Raw genomic sequence first — 27888 nt, forward strand, 5'->3', positions numbered from 1 at the left:
CTCTGATGGTATGGGGTTGCATTAGTGTGTGTGGCATGGGCAGCTTACACATCTGGAAAGACACCATCAATGCTGAAAGGTATATCCATGTTCTAGAGCAACATATGCTCCCATCCAGACGACATCTCTTTCAGGGAAGACCTTGCATTTTCCAACATGACAATGCCAAACCACATACTGCATCAATTACAGCATCATGGCTGTGTAGAAGAAGGGTCCGGGTACTGAACTGGCCAGCCTGCAGTCCAGATCTTTCACCCATAGAAAACATTTGGCGCATCATAAAACGGAAGATACAACAAAAAAGACCTAAGACAGTTGAGCAACTAGAATCCTACATTAGACAAGAATGGGTTAACATTCCTATCCCTAAACTTGAGCAACTTGTCTCCTCAGTCCCCAGACGTTTACAGACTGTTGTAAAGAGAAAAGGGGATGTCTCACAGTGGTAAACATGGCCTTGTCCCAACTTTTTTGAGATGTGTTGTTGTCATGAAATTTAAAATCACCTAATTTTTCTCTTTAAATGATACATTTTCTCAGTTTAAACATTTGATATGTCATCTATGTTCTATTCTGAATAAAATATGGAATTTTGAAACTTCCACATCATTGCATTCCGTTTTTATTTACAATTTGTACTTTGTCCCAACTTTTTTGGAATTGGGGTTGTACTCAAACCTCTAAGTTATTATAATTTTCAGACAAGAGCAGCGGCTACAATTATCAACAGTCCATAATTATCGACATCTTTTCAGATTTACCAATAAAAAAACAATTTTGCAAAGTTGAGTTTTAGTTGCAACAGTTATTACTGGTTAATTAATCAACTAGAAGACCCTCGTCGCCCTTTGAGCTTGTCGTCTGATGACACAGCTCGTTACCTGAGATGGAATTTTTTTTAAACACAGTCAGCAATTTAAGGAAATCCCAGACTTTATCATCGCAGGTAAGCATGGTGGAAAGATCATGGACATGTGTTTACTGATCAAATTCACCGATATTTCATGATCTCCTTGTCAAAACCTACTTTGTTTCTTACTCTTTCATTTGACAGCCGCTATTTTGTATCTAAATGCACATTTGAGAAGTCACTTGAGGTGTTGATAATAGTGATCACTTTCACCGATGTCCACCATTATCGACACCCTGTGGAATTAAGTGACATTTACAACTGTTATGGATCGATCTTTGTGCAACATCGTTGAAGTAGATGAAGTACTTAAAAAAAAAAAAAGTGCTGTGATTTATAATAATTTTTTTCTGATTCATAACAGAATGGAATGTTTATAGAGTATTTGGAATCCTATTGCAATAAATAGAATTAGACCAGAATCAAATTCCTAGCATTCTATTCCATTCAGAATTTTTTTTTTTTTTGCAGTTTGTTGTAAATATCTACCACATATTACAATATCAGTAGAGATTTTATATTTTTACATGTAAATTTAAAATCTCAATTTAAAAACTCAACCTTTGACCTGGATTTTCATGCGGTTGCAATGTCAATTGCCTGTTGACATTTATTGGTGAACTACAAATTAATACGAACAACAACAAATGATTAATAAAATGTGATCAACAAAAATACTGAGAAAGTGGATAGAAAGTGGAACAAAGATTTACTGACGCAGGTTAAACATTATCAGTTCATTTGTTTACAAACATTAGAAACTTCCTCATTTATGTAAACACCAACATTGATATATTTATATAAAAGATATTTTGTACTAAATATAAGTCTATGTAAAACAAATTTTGAATAAAAAACTATGTTTTGTTCACTCAATACCACATACCGATGATTTTTTAATAAATAATCATCTGGGTGTTTATAATTGTGGAACGGTGTCGATAACCGTGGACAAAGGTGTCGATAATTGTGGAACGGTGTCGATAACTGTGAACAAAGGTGTCAATACTTGTGGAACAGTGTCATGTGATCTGATATGCTAAGTAATTGGGAATCAACTCTTTTTTTTTTTCCAGTGGAAGTTTGAGTAACTATTCATGCACAGTTTACATATTGAAAGTCTTTTCTACTTTTGCAATGGCCAAAAGATTGTTAAGGTGTTGATAACTGTAGCTGCTGCTCTATTTCTTAAAGTTTCAATTGTCAATACAAATTGCTCCAAGTTTTAATATTTTCATCCACATTATTATGTTTTATTCTATTCTGTTTTTGTTTTTTTGTAGATGTATGTTGTGTGTGTTGTATGTTTTGGGTACTGTTCTATTTTATGTAGTCTTGTGTGGGTGTTTTTTTTTTGTCTGTTCTATTCCTATGTGGTTTTGGTCTATTTTTATGTGGTCTTGCACTTTAAGGTTAGCTTTTTATTTTGTTGTAAATAAATTATAAATTCTGATTCTGACTATATATTTGCCATTAATTTATATTTATATTACACACAGCTTTCATGTAAATAAGTGGCAGCTTTTGAAACCCTGTGCCTAATAAAGTTTTTTATTATTATTATTCTCATCTCATCTCATTATCTCTAGCTGCTTTATCCTGTTCTACAGGGTCGCAGGCAAGCTGGAGCCTATCCCAGCTGACTACGGGCGAAAGGTGGGGTACACCCTGGACAAGTCGCCAGGTCATCACAGGGCTGATTATTAGGGCCCGAGCCCTATAGGGCGAAGGCCCTATTGTTCTTGTAAGAGTTCACTATTATTATTCTTCCGTCTTCTTCTTCTTCTTCTTCTTCTTCTTCTTCCGTCTTCTTCTTCTTCTTTATTTTTCTCCGCTGTTGGGCCATTTTCGGGGCGCTTGCCATGGGCGAAAACGCACGAAATTTGGCACCAGTTCCGAGAATTGCCACCGCTACTCAGAACCAGAAGCCCAAACTTGGCCGGGGCTCCGGGCCTCTATAGCGCCCCCTAAGTCGTTGTGATTTTGGCCTCCCGCATTAAGGTGCCTGCGTGCCATGTAGTTTGTAGTAGTGGCATGCCATTTGGTACGCATATGTATCTCACTAAGCCGGACAAAAATGTAATGCCAATGCATTAGCCACGCCCAACAGGAAGTGAGGTAATTTCACTTTTGTGCGAAATGCATGGCCACGAAGACGGCGCAACTCCTCCTATACCGTTCATAGGAATGTCAACAAAATTGATACACATCATCTACAGACATGGCTGACAAAAGTTACTAAATACGTTTCACGTAGGACTAACCGTTCAGAAGTTATACGTCAATCAATTTTCGATGCAAAATTTTACATGCTTAAAAATTCATAACAAATCTTCTGATTGCTCAACACTGCTCATACTTCACACGCAAATCACTCATTGGGCTTCGGACATGTTACCCAATTTCTGTGATATTTCGCCACTGGGGGCGCTATTTTTGGGCAAAATTTCCAATCTTTCCTCAAATTTGGTCAAACTTCACGGCCACCCTCTTACTACCTCCCATGTCATGTATACCACATTTTGGAAATTTTCGTCCATGGGGGGCGCTGTTTTTGGCCGACGCAATTGCTCCAAAACTGGTTTTTGGTAAATTATTCCATAATGCTTTTCCTTCACACCACTACCTTGTGATAGTACGTTGCTGTTGTACACACTTATTTTTCCAACTCATAATCGCTCATGTACAGCATAGCGCCACCTACTGACATGGGAAAAACCAAAAAATTTATTCTTCAAAAATCTATATCTCATCTTCTATTTACTCAATTGTCATCAAACTTCATACGCAAACTCTTCATAGCTCACCTGACATCTACACCAAATTTTGTGCACTTTCGCCCCTGGGGGTGCTGGTTATGGCAAAAATGATATTGCAGCTTCTGATCTGTCAAACTTGCCAAGCAAACTCTTTACAAGACCCTTATTGGGGCGCTTGCCATGGTCAACAACGCACGAAATTTGGCTCCTTTTTCTTAGACTGCCACCGCTACTGAGAACCAGAAGCCCAGATCCAGGCGGGCCTCAGGGCCTCTATAGCGCCCCCTAACTCGTTGTGATTTTGGCCTCCCGCAATAAGGTGCCTGGTTGCCATGTAGTTTGTAGTAGTGGCATGCCATTTGGTACGCATATGTATCTCACTAAGCCGGACAACAATGTAATGCCAATGCATTAGCCACGCCCAGCAGGAAGTGAGGTAATTTCACTTTTGTGCGAAATGCATGGCCACGAACACGGCGCAACTCCTCCTAGACCGTTCATAGGAATGTCACCAAAATTGATACACATGATCTACACACATGGCTGACAAAAGTTTCTAAATACGTTTCACGTAGCGTAAACCGTTCAGAAGTTATACGTCAATCAATTTTCACTGCAAAATTTTACATGCTTAAAAATTCATAACAAATCTTCTAATTGCTCAAAACTGCTCATACTTCACAAGCAAATCACTCATTGGGCTTCTGACATGTTACCCAATTTCTGTGATATTTCGCCACTGGGGGCGCTATTTTTGGGCAAAAAATCCAATCTTTCCTCAAATTTGGTCAAACTTCACGGCCACCCTCTTACTACCTCCCATGTCATGTATACCACATTTTGGGAATTTTCGTCCATGGGGGGCGCTGTTTTTGGCCGACGCATTTGCTCCAACACGGGTTTTTGGTAAATAATTCCATAATGCTTTTCCTTCACACCACTACCTTGTGGTTATGTCTCTTGCCGAAGAAGCTGTGGAAGGTATTTCGCGGGGACGCATGCCCCCGCCCCCCTTGGCCGCTGGCGCGAGGGCCCGTCGAGGCCGCTTGCGGCTTTAATTATTATTATTATTGGGCAGCACGGTGGTGTAGTGGTTAGCACTGTCGCCTCACAGCAAGAAGGTCCTGGGTTCAAGCCCAGCGGCTGACGAGGGCCTTTCTGTGTGGAGTTTGCATGTTCTCCCAGTGTCTGCGTGGGTTTCCTCGGGTGCTCCGGTTTCCCCCACAGTCCAAAGACATGCAGGTTAGGTTAACTGGTGACTCTAAATTGACCGTAGGTGTGAATGTGAGTGTGAATGGTTGTCTGTGTCTATGTGTCAGCTCTGTGATGACCTGGTGACTTGTCCAGGGTGTACCCCGCCTCTCCCCCATAGTCAGCCGGGATAGGCTCCAGCTTGCCTGCAACCCTGTAGAACAGGATAAAGCGGCTAGAGATAATGAGATGAGACATTATTATGTTTTATTCTATTCTGTTTTTGTTTTTTTGTAGATGTATGTTGTGTGTGTTGTATGTTTGGGGTACTGTTCTAGTTTATGTAGTCTTGTGTGGGTGGTTTTTTTTTTTTTGTCTGTTCTATTCCTATGTGGTTTTGTTCTATTTTTATGTGGTCTTGCACTTTAAGGTTAGCTTTTTATTTCGTTGTACTTGGTAAATAAATTATAAATTCTGATTCTGACTATATATTTGCCATTAATTTATATTTACATTATGCACAGCTTTCATGTAAATAAGTGGCAGCTTTTGAAACCCTGTGCCTAATAAAGTTTTTTACCTCATCTCATTATCTCTAGCCGCTTTATCCTGTTCTACAGGGTCGCAGGCAAGCTGGAGCCTATCCCAGCTGACTACGGGCGAAAGGCGGGGTACACCCTGGACAAGTCGCCAGGTCATCACAGGGCTGACACATAGACACAGACAACCATTCACACTCACATTCACACCTACGGTCAATTTAGAGTCGTCAGTTAACCTAACCTGCATGTCTTTGGACTGTGGGGGAAACCGGAGCACCCGGAGGAAACCCACGCGGACACGGGGAGAACATGCAAACTCCATACAGAAAGGCCCTCCAGCCACGGGGCTCGAACCCGGAACCTTCTTGCTGTGAGGTGACAGTGCTAACCACTACATCACCGTGCCGCCCAAAGTTTATTATCATTATTATTGGGCAGCACGGTGGTGTAGTGGTTAGCACTGTCGCCTCACAGCAAGAAGGTCCTGGGTTCGAGACCAGTGGCTGACGAGGGCCTTAATGTGCAGAGTTTGCATGTTCTCCCAGTGTCTGCGTTGGTTTCCTCAGGTGCTCCGGTTTCCCCCACAGTCCACAGACATGCAGGTTAGGCTAATTGGTGGCTCTAAATTGACCGTAGGTGTGAATGTGAGTGTGAATGGTTGTCTGTGTCTACAGTATGTGTCAGCCCTGTGATGACCTGGCGACTTGTCCAGGGTGTACCCTGCCTTTCGCCCGTAGTCAGCTGGGATAGGCTCCAGCTTGCCTGCGACCCCTGAGATGAGATTATTATTATTATTATTATTATTATATAATCGGTTCCAACAGGTAGGACCTCTGAATATAATAGAAAATTTAGAAAAACTTGTACTAGGAAAGGTGGGGTGGAGATGCTTGGCTGACCTTGTATTGTAATTATGAATTTGAAAGTTGAAGTGAAATGATATTGTGGATAGACTGAAAAACAAAACAACAGATTTGTAAAAAAAAAATGGTTTAAATAAAAAAAATGGAGGAAATATATATTGGTTAGCCCCAGTTGCTTAATAAAGACGTAACTTTTCTTATTGTTAGGACATTTAAATCATTATAACCAACAACAACAAACCTGAACATGGCGTGTGTTTGACGTCAGTGACTCTCCATTCATGATACGCTGACAGCAGCGGAGGTCAAAGGTCGCCAGTAGCTATGATTCTCCACAGACCAGTCAAACATGGAGGCTATCTTCCACGAAAAAGTGAGTTCTGTTCATTGTTTTATTTGCTGTATGAAACCAACGTCCACAAATTTCACCTGACTGCGCGGTGTAGTTGTAAAGAACCGAGTGTTATAAAAAATAAAAGAATAAAAAATATGCGTCTCGGAGGTTTGTGTTTGCAGCTCGCTAGGTTTATAACTTGCTAGTTAGCTTAGCTTGCTAACGGCTACATTGCAAACACAACAGTCTCGTAAGAGTGACGTTACTTCTGTTAATTGTTTACATACACGTCTTTATACTCTGCTTTTATTTTATTTTTTTTTAACTGCGACGTAGACGAGATTCAATAGTTCTTGTATGCTAAGTGGTTAGATATATTAGCTCCAGGAACTAGCTTTTACAGATAATGCTAGGCAAGCTAGTTCAGAAGAGAAGCATTTTACAGTAATTTTCCCCCCGTTGTGAAGATCTTAGTTGATAATTAACATTTCTGGGTTGTTGTTGTTTTCTTCTGTCAGTTGTCTTAAAGGTTATCTGTGTAGTTTTACTTTATCCAGTGTTAATAAAGTGTTGTATGAAAGTGTCCTTCTCTTACAGCAAGAAGGCTCTCTGTGTGCTCAGCACTGCTTGAACAACCTGCTGCAGGGAGAATACTTCACTCCTGTTGATCTGTCATCCATCGCACAACAGCTGGATGAAGAGGAGAGGATGAGGATGGCTGAAGGTGGTTTGCTGAGTGAAGAGTACAGGACTTTTCTACAGGTATTAAAAGTTGATCTGTCTGTGGGTGTCCTTTAGTGCTGTTGGATTGTAAAGTAACTTAATTTGTCTTGTGTTCATTGAAGCAACCTTCTGGAAACATGGACGACAGTGGCTTCTTTTCAATTCAAGTGAGAAATTTTCTGGTATATCATTATCGCTTCATGTCAAGTCACTAATACATAAAAAGTGTGTGTGTGTCCATGTTTGTTTGAATATGTGTGTCTGTCCATATACAATGCTGTGAGAGAACCTGAGGCACCCTATTTTCTTTTAATACAAACTTGTTGCATATTTTGCTTTTATGATTTCTATATTAGGCGGCATGGTGGTGTCGTGGTTAGCGCTGTCGCCTCACAGCAAGAAGGTCCTGGGTTTGAGCCCAGCGGCTGGCGAGGGCCTTTCTGTGTGGAGTTTGCATGTTCTCCCCGTGTCTGCGTGGGTTTCCTTCGGGTGCGCCGGTTTCCCCCACAGTCCAAAGACATGCAGGTTAGGCTAATTGGTGGCTCTAAATTGACCGTGAGTGTGAATGGTTGTTTGTGTGTGTGTTAGCCCTGCGATAACCTGGAGACTTGTCCAGGGTGTACCCCGCCTCTCGCTCATAGTCAGCTGGGATAGGCTCCAGCTTGCCTGCGACCCTGTAGAACAGGATAAAGCGACTAGAGATAATGGATGGATGGATTTCTATATTATTGAGTGAGTGCCACAGTGGTGTAGTAGTTAGTACTGTTGCCTCACAGCAAGAAGGCTCTGGGTTTGAGCCCAGTGGCCAGCAGGGGCCTTTCTTTGTGGAGTTTGCATGTTCTCGTATGTGTGTGGGTTTCCTCGGGGTGCTCCGGTTTTCCCTACAGTTCAAAGACATGCAGTTATGTTAACTGGCTACTCTAAGTTGTCCATAGGCGTTGTATCCTTAACTCAGGTGCAATATATGTATATAGGAATTATTGTATATAAAATCACTTCATTTTGCTTTTACGTAAGTTATTGAACTTTTATTTAAATTTATTTTTTATTCTTTTTTCAGATGATTTTATCTTCTATTTTTAGACATGTTTACTTCTGCTTTGATTCAGGAGCTTGGTAGCAAATTTGAATTTCCCTCCGGGGATTAATAAAGTATTCTGATTCTGATTCTGTGAGTGAATGGTTGAGAGGAGAAAACCTCTATAATAATCCAGTAGAAGGCAATGGGAAACCACTACTGTAATTCTTCCCTAAAAACTTTGATGGCTGAAGCCGTCAGAGCGGACCTACCATCAGGCAGAACACTAAAGACGAAAATATTATTGACTCAGTTAGTTTTCCAGCACAAAATTAAATGATACAGGACAAAAAAATGTTTATATGTCAGTAGAAAAAGCAGCATATTATCTAATCACTTTTCAGACAAAAACATTATGAGGGCTACTGGGTTTTGCTGCAAAATTAAGAAGCAAGCGTGACAGTCAAAGTGTCCAAAAGAACAGTGGCTGGTTCTGCTCAGTAAAACCGTCAGCTCATTTCTTTATAAAACTGCACAAATTATCCCTCAGACTTTTTTTTTTTTAAAGCAAAGTTTCATCACACCAAATATTGACTTTTCATTTATTACCGTTTACTGTTCTTTATAGTTTTTTTTTTAAACGTTTAATTTCATTATTTTTGAACACATCATTTTTCTACGGCATCTCTTTGCATGGGCGGCACGGTGGTGTAGTGGTTAGCGCTGTCGCCTCACAGCAAGAAGGTCCTGGGTTCGAGCCCCGTGGCCGGCGAGGGCCTTTCTGTGCGGAGTTTGCATGTTCTCCCCGTGTCCGCGTGGGTTTCCTCCGGGTGCTCCGGTTTCCCCCACAGTCCAAAGACATGCAGGTTAGGTTAACTGGTGACTCTAAATTGACCGTAGGTGTGAGTGTGAATGGTTGTCTGTGTCTATGTGTCAGCCCTGTGATGACCTGGCGACTTGTCCAGGGTGTACCCCGCCTTTCGCCCGTAGTCAGCTGGGATAGGCTCCAGCTTGCCTGCTTCCCTGTAGAAGGATAAAGCGGCTAGAGATAATGAGATGAGATCTCTTTGCATGTGCCTAAGACCTCTACACAGTACTGTATGTGTGCATATCTATCTCTATGTATGTATACTGTCATTTTTTTCAGGAGCACCTGGACTCTCATGCATGCAGTTATACCATCAACAAATCATGTGGCTGCAGTACAATCCATAAAATCATGCCTAGCCACTCAGCCAAGAAAAAGACACTGGACAGGTGAAGGCTGGAAAAAGATCAGATGATGCTTTTCCAGCCTTTGTCTGTTTGGTTTAGGCAAACCTGAATCCACCGCAGCCTCAGATTGCTCGTATCGGACAGGAGTGGAACCCACTGTGGTCTTCTGCTGTTATAACAAAGTTTTGTCATGCTGTGCATTCTGAGATACTTTTCAGCTCACCACGGTTGTAAAGAGTGATTCGTGCATGATTTTATGCACTGCTGCCACACTTTGCCTGATTGGATGATTGCATGAATGAATGAAGTCTGTATATATGTCTTGTGCTATGATGAATGTGTGCTCTAGTGTGAGATATGATTCATATTCTGAAATCCAATACTTATAAACACCATAGATGGATTGTTAAATATGTGAGATTATTTTTGAATATCCCAAAAATATTTTAAAATTTCAAGTGATGTGGTTTTTGCCCGATAAGAAGGCTTAATACTGCCCTCACTTGGATCCAAGTGGGATCATGATATCTCAGTTGAAACTGATGACAAGTGAAACTGACTCGAGATGAAAATCTTTTGATAATGACAAGAAACCACAAACTTTCTGATGTTGAAATTATGTGACTGCTTAGTCTGTTTACTATCGGAATGGACTGCAGGAAACTGACTGCTTTGGTATTCTGTCACCATGGCAGGTGATAAGTAACGCTCTAAGTGTTTGGGGTTTGGAGTTGATCCTCTTCAACAGCCGCGAGTACCAGCGACTAATGATAGACCCAATGTAAGTTTTCCTGCGCCCTTCCGTGACTCATTTCTTCTACTAATATTCTTCCTGTGATTAATATAATTCATATTAACTAGACTGTCGTCTGTGGTTTCAGAAATGAAAAAGCCTTTATATGTAACTACAAAGAGCATTGGTTTACAGTACGAAAACTGGGACATCAGGTATGATGTCTGAACAATAATACATTTTATCAAGACAAATCACAAAGACAAATTTTCCAATCAAATTCTAAAAATAGAGGAAAAACGTTCATTGGTTTTAAGTGCAGTACCCGAAGGTGTCACTGATGTGACTTCCAAAATTTGGGTGAATATACAGTACCAGTCCAAAGTTTGGACATGCCTTCTAATTCAGTGTTTTTTATCCCCCGCTGGCCGAAAGGCCCGAAGGGGGATTATGTCGTGGCGATGTCTGTCCGTCCATCCGTCCCGGGAAGGGCATTCGCCTTCTGAAATCAACTCCTCTCACGATTTTTGGAGGAATTTCACGAAACTTGACAGGATCCTTTATTATATGTCGATAATAGGCATATTGCAATTTCGTTCAATTCAGTCACACCTTACCAGAGTTATGGCAGAGTTGCCAGCAGGGGATATTGTGCTCTCAGAGCACACTTGTTCATTATTTTTATAAATTAAAAGGCACTTTATGTCTTAAAATAATTATGGATGTCATTTCTCTTTACTTAGTTGAGTGGATCTTGATGGAATATGAATTACTACAGTTGTGGAATAGGGCTATTTACTGTATCTTTATTATTTACTATTTACTGTTTTGATCTCAAACTCATTAAGAAGGCAAGCAATTGCATTAATTAACTTTTGACGAGGCACCTGTTAATTGAAAAGCATTCCAGGTGACTACCTCATGAAGCTGGTTAAGATAATGCCAATAGTGTATGAAGCATCAAGGTAAACACTGGCTACACTTCTTTTTTTTTTTGTACACACTTTTTCTTTGTTTCCCACATAATTCCATACATGGTCCATGTGTTTATTTCATAGTTTTAATGTCTTCAGTGTTGTTCTACAATGTAGAAAATGGTCAAAATACAGAAAAACCTATGAATAAGTAGGGGTCTTCAGACTTTTGACTGGTACTGTAAAACAAAATCTTATTCTTTATCCAACCTGTTTTTGCAAAGCAGTGATCTTTTTTACTGTATTGTCTGTTTTTTACGCTTTTTGCAGTGGTTTAATTTGAACTCGTTGTTAACGGGACCAGAGCTGATATCAGATACTTACCTTGCACTTTTCCTAGCACAATTACAGCAAGAAGGTAAACATACTTTATATTTCCTCTGTTGAAAGGTGTTCAATGACTGTGGTTAAAGAAAATACTCTGTACGTGTGTATTATCGTTTCCTTTCTTTAGGCTATTCCATTTTTGTGATTCGAGGGAATTTGCCTGAATGTGAAGCAGACCAACTTTTGCAGATAATGAGGGTGGAACAACAGCATCGACCAAAACTCATAGGAGAGGATGAGGCGCAGACAAGCGGGCAGAGGTGGGAAGTCACAAGCCTGGCATTGTCCACACTGAGTTCTTGACAGAAACCCACCTAGTACAGATGATTTACTTTCAGTGAATAGCAGCAGGCTGCAATATCAACGATTGATTTACATCTCTTTGTAACCTATATTGGTTTAGAAAAGGAAATGTTCCATTTATAGTATCATTTGTCTGAGTGTTGATTTTGAAACTGTGGTGTTGATGTGGTTAGGTACAGCGGTGCTTGAAAGTTTGTGAGCCCTTTATAATTTTCTATATTTCTGCATAAATATGAGCTAAAACATCAGATTTTCACACAAGTCCTAAAAGTAGATAAAGAGAACCCAGTTAAACAAATGAGACAAAAATATTATACTTGGATGGAACTGTGCATGACGTCCATAAGGAGCGTTCAGGAAGACCAGCAAAGGAAAATCAGTTGCTGGAAACCCTCAACCGATCCGCACAGAAATCTGTACGACAAATGGCTTGTGAGACAGGAATCCCAAAATCAAGCGCTCATCGCATTTTGAAGCGAGTTCATTGGAAATGTTACATTCCAACATTAATCCACGCTATTGAGGTATTTCACTCACGTGACCAAGTCATGTGATGCTGCCATTTTGGACGTCACGGCTCGAATCAGTTTGAATGCGAGGAAGGCGAAAAACATAAAAGAAAAAGGAGCGAGATGCAGAAAGCACCTTCACTATCCAGCGACGTAGGGCATTTACAGGGCGAGCAGAGGGAGAGGTATTTGCAAAAATTGAGGTTAGCAGGCTTAGAGAACGACGTTTACCTGCTTCCACCAGGATTGTTCACTGACAGCTAAGATTTGTTCACATTTTCATTTACTTTCGGTCCTCAGGATAAACAAAATGTTATTAAATGTCATTGAAATAACTTCTTAGTCTGTTGAGACATGGCCCGTTATAAGTTTTTCCTTTACTGTATTTACTAGTTTACTGAGCGCGCTCCGGGGCTGGCTGGCCGGCTAGCGAGCGCTCCGGGGCTGGCTGGCCGGCTAGCGAGCGCTCCGGGGCTGGCTGGCCGGCTAGCGAGCGCTCCGGGGCTGGCTGGCCGGCTAGTGAGCGCTCCGGGGCTGGCTGGCTCAGTAAACTAGTAAATCCAGTAAAGGAAAAACTTGAGACTGAAAGGTTTTAACAGTCATCCAAATGACTGAACGTAAACATTGCTACAGTAACATACTAGCTACTGTTGTTGACATTAGCTAGCTTGCCATCCAAAATGGCGGACACCGGGGCATCACGTGACCCTGTGACGTCAGGTGAAATACCTCAATAAAAGAAGACGATCCTGAGTGAGTACATTTTCTTGGGGACACCCTGTATTTTGATTTAACACAAAATTAACTCTTGACCATCCCTTCTGCTGACATCAACAGATGTTTTGAAATGGTTCTTAGTTTCAGAATGTTGTCACTATTTTGAAAATCATTTAATCCCCATTATATAGCTTTGCTATGTGTAAATGTATATACATCTTATAAAATCACTGTGTAAGGCTTCAGTCTAGTGAGTACAGGTTTAGCAAATGCATTAATGAAGGCTGAAAAACATCATTATGTTTATATGTAAGGATGAGTGGATCCAGTTAGATATACAGTATATGCCTGGCTTAATGGCTCAAAGACAGCTTTATGAGCCAGAAGTACCATGTAATGAATATGTAATGGATGAAAAGATATTTAGCTCCTACTTGTTACTGAGGAGCGGTTGCTTGTTTCTGGGATTGTGGCTTCGAGTGCTTGGGCTGAGGCTGACTCTCGGGGCTTTTCCAGTTTGGACAGAACCTTGTTATCTGCAAGGCAATTCAGGAGGTTGATAGGAAAGATTTATTGCTCACTAATATGCTGAGCTCATATTATATTACTGACTGTATTACAATTAAATAATATTGGCTGGCATTGAGTGGTATATCGGATACAGTGGTGCTTGAAAGTCTGTGAACCCTTTATAATTTTCTATATTTCTGCATAAATATGACCTAAAACAACAGATTTTCACACAAGTCCTAAAAGTAGATAAAGAGAATGCAGTTAAATAAATGAGACAAAAATATTATCCTTGGTCATTTATTTACTGAGGAAAATGATCCAATCTTACATATCTGTGAGTGGCAAAAGTATGTGAACCTCTAGGATTAGCAGTTAATTTGAAGGTGAAATTAGAGTCAGGTGTTTTCATTCAATGGGATGACAATCGGGTGTGAGTGGGCACCCTGTTTTATTTAAAGAACGGGGATCTATCAAAGTCTGATCTTCACAACACATGTTTGTGGAAGTGTATCATGGCACGAACAAAGGAGATTTCTGAGGACTTCAGAAGAAGCGTTGTTGATGCTCATCAGGCTGGAAAAGGTTACAAAACCATCTCTAAAGAGTTTGGACTCCACCAATCCACAGTCAGACAGATTGTGTACAAATGGAGGAAATTCAAGACCATTGTTACCTTCCCCAGGAGTGGTCGACCAACAAAGATCACTCCAAGAGCAAGGCGTGTAATAGTCGGCGAGGTCACAAAGGACCCCAGGGTAACTTCTAAGCAACTGAAGGCCTCTCTCACATTGGCTAATGTTAATTTTCATAAGAACACCATCAGTAGAACACTGAACAACAATGGTGTGCATGGCAGGGTTGCAAGGAGAAAGCCACTGCTCTCCAAAAAGAACATTGCTGCTCGTCTGCAGCTTGCTAAAGATCACGTGGACAAGCCAGAAGGCTATTGGAAAAATGCTTTGTGGACAGATGAGATCAAAATAGAACTTTTTGGTTTAAGTGAGAAGCGTTATGTTTGGAGAAAGGAAAACACTGCATTCCAGTATAAGAACCTTATCCCATCTGTGAAACATGGTGGTGGTAGTATCATGGTTTGGGCCTGTTTTGCTGCATCTGGGCCAGGACGGCTTGCCATCATTGATGGAACAATGAATTCTGAATTATACCAGCGAATTCTAAAGGAAAATGTCAGGACATCTGTCCATGAACTGAATCTCAAGAGAAGGTGGGTCATGCAGCAAGACAACGACCCTAAGCACACAAGTCGTTCTATCAAAGAATGGTTAAAGAAGAATAAAGTTAATGTTTTGGAACGGCCAAAGTCAAAGTCCTGACTTTAATCCAATCGAAATGTTGTGGAAGGACCTGAAGCGAGCAGTTCATGTGAGGAAACCCACCAACATCCCAGAGTTGAAGCTGTTCTGTACGGAGGAATGGGCTAAAATTCCTCCAAGCCGGTGTGCCGGACTGATCAACAGTTACCGGAAATGTTTAGTTGCAGTTATTGCTGCACAAGGGGGTCACACCAGATACTGAAAGCAAAGGTTCACATACTTTTGCCACTCGCAGATATGTAATATTGGATCATTTTCCTCAATAAATAAATGACCAAGTATAATATTTTTGTCTCATTTGTTTAACTTGGTTCTCTTTATCTACTTTTAGGACTTGTGTGAAAATCTGATGTTGTTTTAGGTCATATTTATGCAGAAATATAGAAAATTCTAAAGGGTTCGCAAACTTTCAAGCACCACTGTAAGGTAGGGTTTTGCACTGCACATGCTTTGATCACTGAATGGAAACCTGAGATTGTTGATGTACTTTAGTTTAAGTGAGCAATTTCTAATTCTTCAGGCCCACTGTTCAGCATGCAGTGGAGACACAACATGGTATGGAACAGCGTGTCGTAGATGAGGATGATGAAGAGCTGAGAAAAGCATTGGCTCTTAGCAGACAGGACATAGAAGTGGAGGATGAGGAGGCTGATCTGCGCAGAGCCATACAGCTCAGTATGCAGGGTAAGGGAGCACTTGTAACTTTTGTACTATTCAATATTTAAAATAGCACATGCGTACTCGGGGCGGCACGGTGGTGTAGTGGTTAGCGCTGTCGCCTCACAGCAAGAAGGTCCGGGTTCGAGCCCCGTGGCCGGCGAGGGCCTTTCTGTGCGGAGTTTGCATGTTCTCCCCGTGTCCGCGTGGGTTTCCTCCGGGTGCTCCGGTTTCCCCCACAGTCCAAAGACATGCAGGTTAGGTTAACTGGTGACTCTAAATTGACCGTAGGTGTGAATGTGAGTGTGAATGGTTGTCTGTGTCTATGTGTCAGCCCTGTGATGACCTGGCGACTTGTCCAGGGTGTACCCCACCTTTCGCCCGTAGTCAGCTGGGATAGGCTCCAGCTTGCCTGCGACCCTGTAGAACAGGATAAAGCGGCTACAGATAATGAGATGAGAATGAGACATGCGTACTCCTTTCTGTATCCACACAGTACATACACATACTTTTGCCTTTTTAATCAATTATATTTTTGTCTTTGTAGTGTTGATAACATGTTTAGACTTCTAAAAATAAGTCCTTCACAGATATTTTTGTAATATTCCTGAGCTTTTAACAACACTCAGCATAGTGACATTCACTGTGTCTCAATTTCAAGGCTTTGTTGAGTCATATCTGTTTGTTTTGGCTTTAATAATGATCAAAATGTGGACTTTTGTCGATGATCATTAAACTTCAGCAGCAGTGGATGTGGCCTCTCTGAGGCAGACACACAAGTCAAAAACACTTTTGAAACTTTACCAGAGTTTGGATGAGCGTACTGGATGCATGGATGTAATCACCAAGGTTTGGGGTGTAACTGTCTGAGGGAAGAGCTGTGTCAAATTCTGTGCAGAGCATTTGAATCTACAGTGTTGTTAGTGAAGGCTTGTACCAGTTTACATTATCACATTAAAAACCAACAATTCAAGAGCTTTTCGATATCTTGAGCAATGAGCGACCATTTTGTCAAGTCGTCAGTGCATGATTCTCAGCCTCTGATATTCCCCCCGTAATGTGCAAAGTGTTTAATATCTTCGACTTGGCTAACAGTAAGCTTTTTTTAAATTTGAAGGTTGATTTGGTGATCTGCATATCAGTGTGTACATACAGTACGTCTGTCCCAGCAGGAAATTTGAACACTGTAACACAATGACATGGATTAAAGTTTTCCGTCGGGTGACGGATTTCCGTCAACTGAACTCTCCCAAGGCCAAATGTGAGGTCGGCGCTGATCCGAGGAGAATTAAAATGACGGGTGGTTGGGTAGAGATTGGGTTATAACACTGATGTGTTGCAACACCATCAACTATCAGCAGGGTTTATTTCACTTTTTTGTTTTTCAGCCATGCTTTGTGTCGTTCATTTCCTATGTTTGATCATGTTTAAACGTTCGCTGTCTACGGTGCGGCATTAAAAAAACATGCGCTGTCAAAATTGGCAAAATACACTGTGTTCCAAATTATTATGCAACAAATGTTTAAGAGTGGTAAGGTAAGAGATTTTTTGTTTGTCAGTTAAACTCATGAATGGTAATGCGTATCAGGGCTCTGTATATCACTGAAACCAATTGAAGACACCTGTGCTAATTAGTTTGGCAGGTGAGTCCAATTAAAGAGGAAACTACTAAAGAAGGTTGTCCCACATTATTAAGCAGGCTACCATTTTCAACCAAAATGGGCAAGAAAAAGGACCTGTCGGCTGCTGAAAAGCAACAAATAGTTGAATGTTTGGGTCAAGGCATGGCAACAATCAAAATTGCCAAGAGACTTCATCGTGATCATCGCACTATCAAGAAGTATGTAGCTGATTCAGAGCACACATGTGTGCGTGCTGATAATGGAAAATCCAGGACTCTTTCCTACAGGCAAATATGTTGGATCAAAAGAGCAGCTGTAAAAATGCCCTGTCATAGCAGCAGACAAGTTTTTGAAGCTGCTGGTGCCTCCAACGTGCCCCGAACAAGAAGATGCAGGGTCCTCCAGGGGTTTGCAGCGGTGCGTAAGCCATCGTTTCGACCTCCCCTATCCATTGGACACAAGCAGAAACGGCTCCGGTGGGCCAGGCAATACATGAAGACTGACTTCAAAACTGTTCTGTTCACCGATGAATGTCGTGCAACCCTCGATGGTCCAGATGGATGGAGTGGTGGATGGTTGGTTGATGGCCACCCCATGCAAACAAGGCTACAGCACCAACAAGGAGGTGGTGGAGTGATGTTTTGGGCTGGAATCATGGGGAGAGAGATTGTCGGCCCTTTTAGGATCCCTGACGGTGTGAAGATGACATCCATAACGTATGTGGAGTTCCTCAAAGAACACTTCCTGCCATGATTCAAAAGGAAGAATCGTGCTTTTCGAAACAAGATCATTTTCATGCATGACAATGCACCATGTCATGCTGCAAAGAATACATCTGCATCTCTGGCTGCAATGGGCATCAAAGGAGGCAAACTTATGGTGTGGCCCCCATCCTCCCCTGACCTCAACCCTATTGAGAACCTTTGGAGCATCATCAAGAGAAGTGTTTATGATGGTGGGAGGCAGTTCACATCTCAACAACAGCTCTGGGAGGCTATTCTGTCCTCATGCAAGGCAGTTCCAGCAGATACTATCCAAAAACTGACAAATTCAATGGATGGAAGACTTGAGAAGGTCCTTTTCAACAAGGGGTCCTATGTTCAGATGTGACTTCACTTGTGATAATGTTTTGATTTAAATAGTGTTTGATTTCAGTTACATTTCAGTTAGTCATGACCTGCTAATGTTTCTAATTTCACACATGACCATTTTTTTGTTCTTTATGACAATAAAATATTTGGAAACTCAATTGTGCGTAATAATTTGGAACATGCATTTTGGGTGCATTTGTGTTTTTTTATTTCTTAAAAATTTACTGTTATCAGTGGGAGGTTCGTTCAAAAACATTTGAATTGTACTCTAATGGTTGATGACTGGAAAATCATGAAGACTGCCATTAATATAGATAATTTAGGAAAATCTGAGAAAATATAATTTGGAACACAGTGTACATTCCCATGTGCTTGGCGTGCTTGTGTCTGACCATTTCTGTTTTGTATTAAATTAAATCTTGCCAAAATGACTTGGTTCAAACCTGGACATATAGAAATAGAGCATGTTAAAATAAATAAATAAATAAATAAACAAACCCCGGAAAGCCCGCTCCTCTGCTTCAGCCAGACTTGAAGACCCAACGGTGCAATGCTTGCAGACTCATCTCATCTCATTATCTGTAGCCGCTTTATCCTTTTCTACAGGGTCGCAGGCAAGCTGGAGCCTATCCCAGCTGACTACGGACGAAAGGCGGGGTACACCCTGGACAAGTCACCAGGTCATCACAGGGCTGACACATAGACACAGACAACCATTCACACTCACATTCACACCTACGGTCAATTTAGAGTCACCAGTTAACCTAACCTGCATGTCTTTGGACTGTGGGGGGAAACCGGAGCACCCGGAGGAAACCCACGCGGACACGGGGAGAACATGCAAACTCCACACAGAAAGGCCCTCGCCGGCCCCGGGGCTCGAACCCAGGACCTTCTTGCTGTGAGGCGACAGCGCTAACCACTACACCACCGTGCCGCCTTGCTTGCAGACTGTCAGAAGTAATTAGACCTAAATTTATAGCTAACAAATCAGCAGACGCCCCAACAATTATTATTTTTGTTAGGCCAATGTGTAAGGTATGTTAGAACCGTGCCTTATAGCCTACGTTATATCGCAATTTAAAGGACGTTTGAGGAGTTGGAGGCTGCGAGCGCAATGATGTTCCGACATGCGCTAAACTTTATTCCCTGAAAATCATACACCAGCGTTCAATGCCCCAAACAGTCAAAATGTCTAGAAGACTACGGTTAAATAATAATCATAGCCTACTAAGTTAAATTACGTCAAAACATCTGTTTCTGGCCTATGAAATGATGGAGGAAAATGAGAACGAACGCAAAGTAGATAGCAGCCAACTTCACGGGATCTTTTAGGTAACTTAACACTCGTGTTGGCCACAATATTTCTCTTAATAAAATCTTGAATTGTTTTTGAAGTCGTATTCAACACAAAGTAAGGTCAAATTTTAATTTAAGCGAAGATCCAAACTTTTTTCTATATTGACGTCGAGCACAGAGGAGCATGTCATTCTGCTTTTGGTTTCGGCAGCATGGATGTGCTTTACATGAAAGAAGGCACTGATGTGTCTGCCATCGATAAAGGTGTAAAAAACAAGTGGAGGTGGGCTTGGCTGTACGAAATAGGTGAAAACGGAAAGCCATTTAGTTCATGGTGCAAAAAACTAAACATTCCAGGCGCTTGCATTTGTGTGGTTTGCCACAAAAAAATAATATACGGAAGCAATGGAAAGAGAGTGCAGTAAATTGAATATATTAGTCCATTAATTAATTGATAATAAAGTTATCAGTTCTAAGTTAACCATTCTCAAAATTTCATCGAAATCCACCCATAACCCCCCCCGGTAAATTTTCAGTCAAATAATTTTTTTTTTTTGCTTTAATCCATGCAATGAATTGATGCAAGGTGTACAGCAACACTTCCTTAAAAGTAATTTGAGGCAAGGCAAGTTTATTTATATAGCACATTTCATACACAGTGGCAGTTCAATGTGCTTTACAGAAGTAAAAGCAAAACAGTAGAAATAGAAAATAAAATTACATAAAATAAATGGGGAAGAAAATTAATAGTAGAAATAAAATGAGATAAAAGTTCAATTTAAAAAAAAAAACCAGCAGAATAAAATAGAATAAAAGTTAAGTAAAATTTAAAACATGGAGAGACTGTAAAAGTAAAGAGTTTAAAACATGTAGAGATGGCAATATTAATAATTAATAATTGAGGGTTGTTTTTTGTTCATTTTAAACTATAAGGTGAATAAATATGGTTGACCTGTTTACAGTCTCAGTCATATAAAAGTAAGTTTTTAGCCACATTTGTCAATACACTCTAGCAAAGTCTAGTAGTCTAGCTCTGCATACGGACATGTTGGAAAATGTGCCTTGACCATCCATATGGAAGTAATATTAGAATTTTGTGCTTTTGCCATACTCACATGGACCTTTCCTCTGTCCTGCAGGAGCTTCCGGGAGCAGTAACCCTATAGTTCCCAAAGAGGAAAGTGCTGCAGTAGCTCCAGGTTCCACAGAAAGCACTACAGGTGGCCAGACAGAAAGCCTAACAGCAGAGGAGCTCCGCAGGAGAAGACAAGCCTATTTTGACAGGCAAGAAAATTCTGGAAATACCCGTGCAATAATCCTAATGCATAGGCACGTTGTGTGTTAGAATTTAGTGGTTTCCTGTGTTTTGCTCTACCATGTAGGCAGTCCCAGCAACAATCTCAATCCACCTCTCCACAACAGGGCACAAAAACAGCTGGTAAGGACTTTTGGCAAATTTTGATTATTTTTTTTTTTTATAGAGCCATAGAAATGGGGGGCAGGGGAGAAAAAACATGATTTTGATTAGATTTCATGATCAGTATTTCCAGTATGAGAGGCCATATACTTTGTAGCATGTACTGGCTGCTAAATTAAAAGACAAAAATGTGCAAATTTTTAGGTTAGACAGAGTAACAGAACCATCCAGTAACAAAGGTTCTCGTTGGTGGGGTTTTTTGGTAACTGCTCAAGATTGGTACCAGTAGGAACTAATGGTGCTGGAGTGATTATTCACATGTACCACGTCAGACAACATCTCATCTCATCTCATTATCTCTAGCCGCTTTATCCTTCTACAGGGTCGCAGGCAAGCTGGAGCCTATCCCAGCTGACTACGGGCGAAAGGCGGGGTACACCCTGGACAAGTCGCCAGGTCATCACAGGGCTGACACATAGACACAGACAACCATTCACACCTACGGTCAATTTAGAGTCACCAGTTAACCTAACCTGCATGTCTTTGGACTGTGGGGGAAACCGGAGCACCCGGAGGAAACCCACGCGGACACGGGGAGAACATGCAAACTCCACACAGAAAGGCCCTCGCCGGCCATGGGGCTCGAACCCAGGACCTTCTTGCTGTGAGGCGACAGCGCTAACCACTACACCACCGTGCCGCCCACATCAGACAACATGCAACACCAAATACGTAGGCAACCACTGAATTAAATACATCTGTGTTTGTGCTTTTTAAAAGCAGCATTGTGCTATTTTACTAATTATCCTGCACAAATATAGTAATTTCTCAAACTTCACACAATAATTGTTATTGCACAAACACAGACCAACGTATGATGTGTTGATTTTCAGAGGTCTTTAATAACATTTATAATCACAAACTTCAGCTTAGGGTTCTATACGATGTATACCGTTTTCAGGTCTGTTGCACATTGACTTCCAGTTTACCGACTGAATGTATTTACGAAACCTATAGCGTGGATTTACAAAGGTTTCATATCATTTTTCTCAGCAACTACAAATCACAACTGCTTAATATTTGGTATCGAGCTTCAGCTTGGGGTTCTATACCGTGTATACCGTTTTCAGGTCTGTCGCACATCGACTTCCTGTTTACCGGTTGAACGTTTTTGCGAAACATATAGGGTGGATTTTGATGCTATTTCAAAATGACAGTTTACCAGGATGCTATTTGAAACCCCTGGGGGGAGAGACACTGCTCTTTCCTTACTTGTTTCAGGGTTAATTATTTGTTGAAGTCAACATTCATAATAAGTGTCCTCTTCCTTCGATTGCTTGCATTCTGATATAAGTGAGAGCGGGGGCGATACGTAAGTGAGCAGTAGCTCACAGTTGATCTTGGGTTGTTTTTTCTCTCCAAGAAACACATTTGTCATGGCACTGGTTTCTCATCCAGTTGAAATATGTAAAAACTGTGTACACCAAGTGAGACCTTGTCAATGGGTGTTTTTGTTGTTTTTGTTTTTTTTTTCTTCTTCCTCCTGGCCAGGGTAAAATAGTTAACCAAATGATGGTCAGTGTAGGTGCATTTGGGTAATTGAGTGATCAATCTCATTAAATCAGTCTCATTAAATCTGAAGGTTAATAATTAAATTGAATCAGTCTCATTTGAATTATTTAAATTGAATCAGTCTCATATTATCATTAAATCACTCATGGAATCAGTCTCATTAATTAATACCATTAATTTTGGTGCTTAATAATAAATTACCAAACAGCTAAATTATGGTGTATTCCAAATTATGATCACTTATCATATTACATAAATTATATGCACCTTTTTGAATTCTTTGGGAGATTGTGTGACTTCATAAACATTGGAACACAAATAAAACACACAGTTTCAATAATAAATGAATTTATTATAACAAAGATAAAAATGGATAATAGCAGATTGAAATATATACAAACGGTGAGGTGTGTGTGGGTGTATGAGAGGCCTTGTGTGGGTGTGGCCTACACAAAAGCATTAGCTTTGGTTGCTAAGACAAAAGAATTAGCTTTGTGTAGCTAACTAAGATATGTTTGTGTGCGAGAGAGAGAGGCCTTGGGTGTGGCCTACAAAAGGGTTAGCTCTTGTAGCTAACTCCACGTGTGTTTCTGTGTGCTTAGATTAACCTCGTGTGGCTAAGCTAAGACAAAGGAATGCTAGCTAAGGAGGGTGTGTCACCACGTGGGGTTTGAGAACAAAGGATTTAGCTCTGGTTGCTAGCTAAAGGTGTGTTTGTGAGAGGCCATGTGTTTGTGTAGGCCTAGATTAGCTCTGTGTAGCTAACTCCACGTGGTGGAGGCCTTGAGACAATACAATTATCTCTGGATGCTAATAAGATAGAAGAATTAGCCGTAGCAGCTAATCCACTAGCTTTATAACATTTACCAAATTCACTGAAATCTTGATACAATCAAAATGTGTAATAAGGAAATCAAAATGTTAGTAAGGGATAGAGAGAAGCATGCACAGCCTATCTATTAAACAATTGAGAGATTAAAACAAAATAAATCAATTCAACACGCTGCGTGTCTATAGTGTAACAATTAAACGTGAGTTTAAATTCACACTACTTCAAATAAAAGCTAATTCTTAAGACTAGGTTTTGCCCAAAATTTGCCAGTCTTACTTAGTATCTTGCCTCTAGCAAGATTATGAAGAGATGTTCCGAGACTTGGAGTTTCGCCGCTGTGGAACACGTGAGGCTTCCGTGAGGCGATTCCGTGGAGCAGAGAACTTCTTGATCCGACGACGGTCGCTCGTGATGAAAAGAAAGTCTCTGATTAAATACTGTGCACAGCTTTTGAGTTAAAAAGGATTCAATCACTTCTTAACTTTAAAATAACTGCCTGGTCTGCAGTAGTACGTATTTATAAGGAACAAATGAAAAACCGGTTGTAAACTCAAGCTGAGTTTGAAATCGCGCGATCTTAGAGTCTACCGTGGCCAAAGGTAAACAAAGAAAAGCGTGAAACTCTGATTCTTGCAAGAAAGAAAAGAAAAGACGTCTTTTTGGGTTTGCTCGCGGAGCGAGCGATTCCTCCTTGTGTCCTTGTTGAATCACGGCGCCAAAAGAGGCGGAGCTAGGAGTTCCCGGGTTTCTTATGCCTTCATGTAGGATGTGACGTTGGTGATCCCGCCCCCGCATGATGCAGGTCAACACGGAAGTTGGCTGATGGGAAATGTAGTTTCTTAAAGAGACGGACTGAATGCACCTACATCAGACTAAGGCTACATCCACACGACAACGGCAACGAGATTTTTTTTTTTTTTTAAATATCGCGTCCACATGGGCAACGGATCAGCAAAATATCAGGTTCATATGGCAACGCAACGCTTGCTGAAAACGATGCAATACACATGCCACACCACTACGTGTGCTGTAAGACGGTCCCATCGGAGACACCAGAACAATAGAAGTAAACGCATGCGTATAACTGCACATGCGCACAGTGACTGTCACTGTCACACGCACACACTTTCTCACTCTCTATCCTATGGATATAGTCCCTTTAAATCACGTGCTCGTTTTCTGAATGGAGACGCGGAAAGAGGAATGAATGGGGGTAGATGGAAGCCGGTACGCCAACATTCTGATATCCTCCAGAATTCTTTAATGGTCCGGAATAAACATCTGAAGAGGTGAGATCGCTCCTTTTTTTTTTTTTTTTTCCCCCTATTTTTGCTGGCGGGATTGACTCTGCCCTAAGGGTTATTCTCTCTCTCTCTCTCTCTCTCTCTCTCTCTCTCTCTCTCTCTCTCTCTCTCTCTTTGCACCATTACACAATAAATATTCACAGTGAAAATATTTTGTAAGCGCGTTTCATGAACCAAGTTATAGGATTTGTTGACAACTCGCATCGAGTTCGTTACATTTCTACCCGGCGTGAAGCACATGTGGTTGTGACGTCATCGTAAACAAATCTGTTCTACTCATCCAGACGACTTCGCAACGGCTCCGTTGCCAGATTTTTTCACTCTGGAACCCGTTCTCAAAAGATTTCGTTTTGGGGCACCCAAAACGCCGGTGCCGTGTGGACGCCAGGCCGAAACGATAAACAATTTTATCAGATTCACCTGAATCTGTTGCCGTGTGGACAGGGCCTAAGGAACAATGTCAATCCTTCCTCCATTGTGTGTTTAACAGTTCTGTTGTTTCACACTGTAAAGATCCTGTAGCACTCTAGCCATTCCTCATCTTGGTGGAAAATGAACTAGAATCCCAAGGCACATTAGCACCTGTTTAAAGGAACAGTCCACCGTACTTCCATAATGAAATATGCTCTTATCTGAATTGAGACGAGCTGCTCCGTACCTGTCCGAGCTTTGCGCAACCTCCCAGTCAGTCAGACGCGCTGTCACTCCTGTTAGCAATGCTTTGGCAGCGCATTGATACGGAGCTCAGATATCAATGCGCTGCCGAAGCGCGCAGAAGGTGTTAGTACGCCTGTCATTATAGTGCGGACTTTCCACAGCATAGAAAATCGCTACGTTTCAATTTGTGTAACTGAACTTGTTTCATATCACTGGTCATATAAACCTATGTAAACAGGAAAAACGCGGAAGAATTTGGTCGCATCTAACTACAGCCCCAAAAAATACCATTAGCCATACTGAGCCTAGCTACATTGCTAACAGGAGTGACAGCGCATCTGACTGACTGGGAGGTCGCACAAAGCTCGGAGAGGTACGGAGCAGCTCGTCTCAATTCAGATAAGAACATATTTCATTATGGAAGTACGGTGGACTGTTCCTTTAAACCAGTTCTTGTTTTTGAATGTACAATAACAATTGCTGTAATTTTTTTTTTTTTTCCTTTGCATTTACATCCTCAGGTGGAGAACAGGACACTGGTAGTAAGCGCAGCCAGTGAACACAGTGGCTATGGGGATCTATTTCCAGAGCGTGCGCTCTCAACCAACTACTAGCTGCCCGTCCATCTGTTTTAAAGCGCAGCCTCTTTCCTCTATGAACGGCTTCAGATTGTGAATGACAAGAAGGAGCAGATGGCCATTCACAGTTAACACACTGCTCTGTGGGTCCACTCATTGAGAGTATCACATGGACAGAACGAATTTTCACATGTGGAAAATAAGCCCATTTCTTTCCAGCTGTTACTTTACAATTATGATTTGGGGGGCTGAGCAGCCCAGTATAGTTCTTTCATGCTTAAGTATGGTATAGCATTTTTATCACAGCATCTCTAAATGTAGTAATATAATTTAATATAACTCAAATATTATTTGTATTAGAACTCCCATAACACTGATCCATCATAGTTCTTCAGACTCATGGAGGAGCAGGTGTGGCCACTGGATTAATCTGGTGAATGAAAAGGTATAACATGAACCTGGGGGGAAATGGGTAGGAAACTAAAGCCTTTCTTTAGGGTGCGGGAGCTACGCTGGACCACTAGACTTGTTTGTATTTACTGGCTGGACCACATCTGGTCTTAGCAGCTTTTTCGGGGGGGGGGCGCCAGGCATAACTTAAGGGACCTTTTCTGTATAAATGCTGACGAACTACCTGTCTTATGTTTTTGATCGTGTTCAAGAGGAGTTGAAGCTCTTTTCTCAGTAATGCACATTTCATTGTTTTGGGTTCAGTGAAAGGTATAGTTTGAGCTTTTTAAACTATGTCTGAACTTTTATGAAAGAGTTAACAAGTCAGATTATGTATACACCTGAAGTTGAACTATGGCCTTCCAAAAATAATGCTTCGTGTCTACAGGAAGGGACGGTGTGTGTACTGTATGGACATGCAATTCTCAGTAATGTAACAGATACTGCTGTTCATTCCTCAACAGCCTTTTGTCAGTCTTGTGTGTTTGCTTGTGTGTTTGTGTATGCACCAAGCTCCCTTAGAGAGCACACCTGTTAAAGGATAACTTGCATTAATCACTGCAATATAAGTACACGATGTATTGGGCCATCCAGTATGTTATGGCATAATGTTTTCATCTCATCTCATTATCTGTAGCCGCTTTATCCTGTTCTACAGGGTCGCAGGCAAGCAGGAGCCTATCCCAGCTGACTACGGGCGAAAGGCGGGGTACACCCTGGACAAGTTGCCAGGTCATCACAGGGCTGACACATAGACACAGACAACCATTCACACTCACATTCACACCTACGGTCAATTTAGAGCCACCAGTTAACCTAACCTGCATGTCTTTGGACTGTGGGGGAAACCGGAGCACCCGGAGGAAACCCACGCGGACACGGGGAGAACATGCAAACTCCGCACAGAAAGGCCTTCGTCGGCCACAGGGCTCGAACCCGGACCTTCTTGCTGTGAGGCGACAGCGCTAACCACTACACCACCGTGCCGCCCATAACGTTTTCAATTTTTTTTTTTTTTCCTCTCACAAAAGGCAAGAATTTATTTTCCCTCCTTATCCACAACCTTTTATTTTATTGAGGCCCATGAATAAGTGGCAAGTTTAGCATTGAAGAAATTAGCATGCCATTGTTTGAGCTCACAGTCAGTGAAGGAAACTTTCTTGAGTTGATCCTCAAAGGAGAGGAATAGGTGAACATCTGGAGGCACATGATTAAGGTTGTAATGATGGATGTGGCAGCACCTCTCAACCAGACTTCACTAACCAGATATGCAGATTGACCATCTGTTTGTTCTGTTTTCTTGTAGATTTCAAACATTGGAATTTCCAGAACATCCTGAGAGAAACAGAAAAATGATATATGTAGTGTAATATAAATCAAAGACTATAGGATGATACGAGAGCAAGTCAAAAAGTTCTAAGACAAATTGAAAAAATTTTTT

At 41.3% G+C, this 27888-nt stretch overlaps 1 protein-coding gene across 3 annotated transcripts; it reads left to right on the top strand.

Moving 5' to 3' along the window:
• The first annotated feature begins 6563 nt into the window (after window positions 1-6563).
• Window positions 6564-26925, top strand: atxn3 (ataxin 3). Of its 3 annotated transcripts, none has more exons than XM_060934623.1 (11): window positions 6564-6641; window positions 7200-7364; window positions 7448-7492; window positions 10254-10339; window positions 10440-10506; window positions 11536-11623; window positions 11720-11852; window positions 15489-15652; window positions 20777-20921; window positions 21020-21075; window positions 25941-26925. In XM_060934623.1, the coding sequence occupies exons 1-11, from the start codon at window positions 6618-6620 to the stop codon at window positions 25976-25978; spliced, it is 1011 nt and encodes a 336-aa protein (XP_060790606.1). In that variant the 5' UTR covers window positions 6564-6617; the 3' UTR covers window positions 25979-26925. The 3 variants fall into 3 exon arrangements, with proteins under 3 accessions (XP_060790606.1, XP_060790607.1, XP_060790608.1); XM_060934624.1 differs by having other exon boundaries at window positions 11744-11852; XM_060934625.1 differs by having other exon boundaries at window positions 6596-6641; window positions 7184-7364.
• The last annotated feature ends 963 nt before the right edge of the window (window positions 26926-27888 follow it).

This window comes from Neoarius graeffei, chromosome 11 (assembly GCF_027579695.1).
Source record: "Neoarius graeffei isolate fNeoGra1 chromosome 11, fNeoGra1.pri, whole genome shotgun sequence".
In the NCBI taxonomy this organism is placed as follows: Eukaryota; Metazoa; Chordata; class Actinopteri; order Siluriformes; family Ariidae; genus Neoarius; species Neoarius graeffei.

What these genes read in the sequence shown, in the direction of transcription:
- atxn3 (XM_060934623.1), top strand. Translation starts at nt 6,618, where the DNA reads ATGGAGGCTATCTTCCACGAAAAA. An exon ending in GTGGCTTCTTTTCAATTCAA is followed by an intron (nt 7,493 to 10,253) that starts GTGAGAAATTTT and finishes TCACCATGGCAG; the next exon opens with GTGATAAGTAACGCTCTAAG. An exon ending in GCGCAGACAAGCGGGCAGAG is followed by an intron (nt 11,853 to 15,488) that starts GTGGGAAGTCAC and finishes CTAATTCTTCAG; the next exon opens with GCCCACTGTTCAGCATGCAG.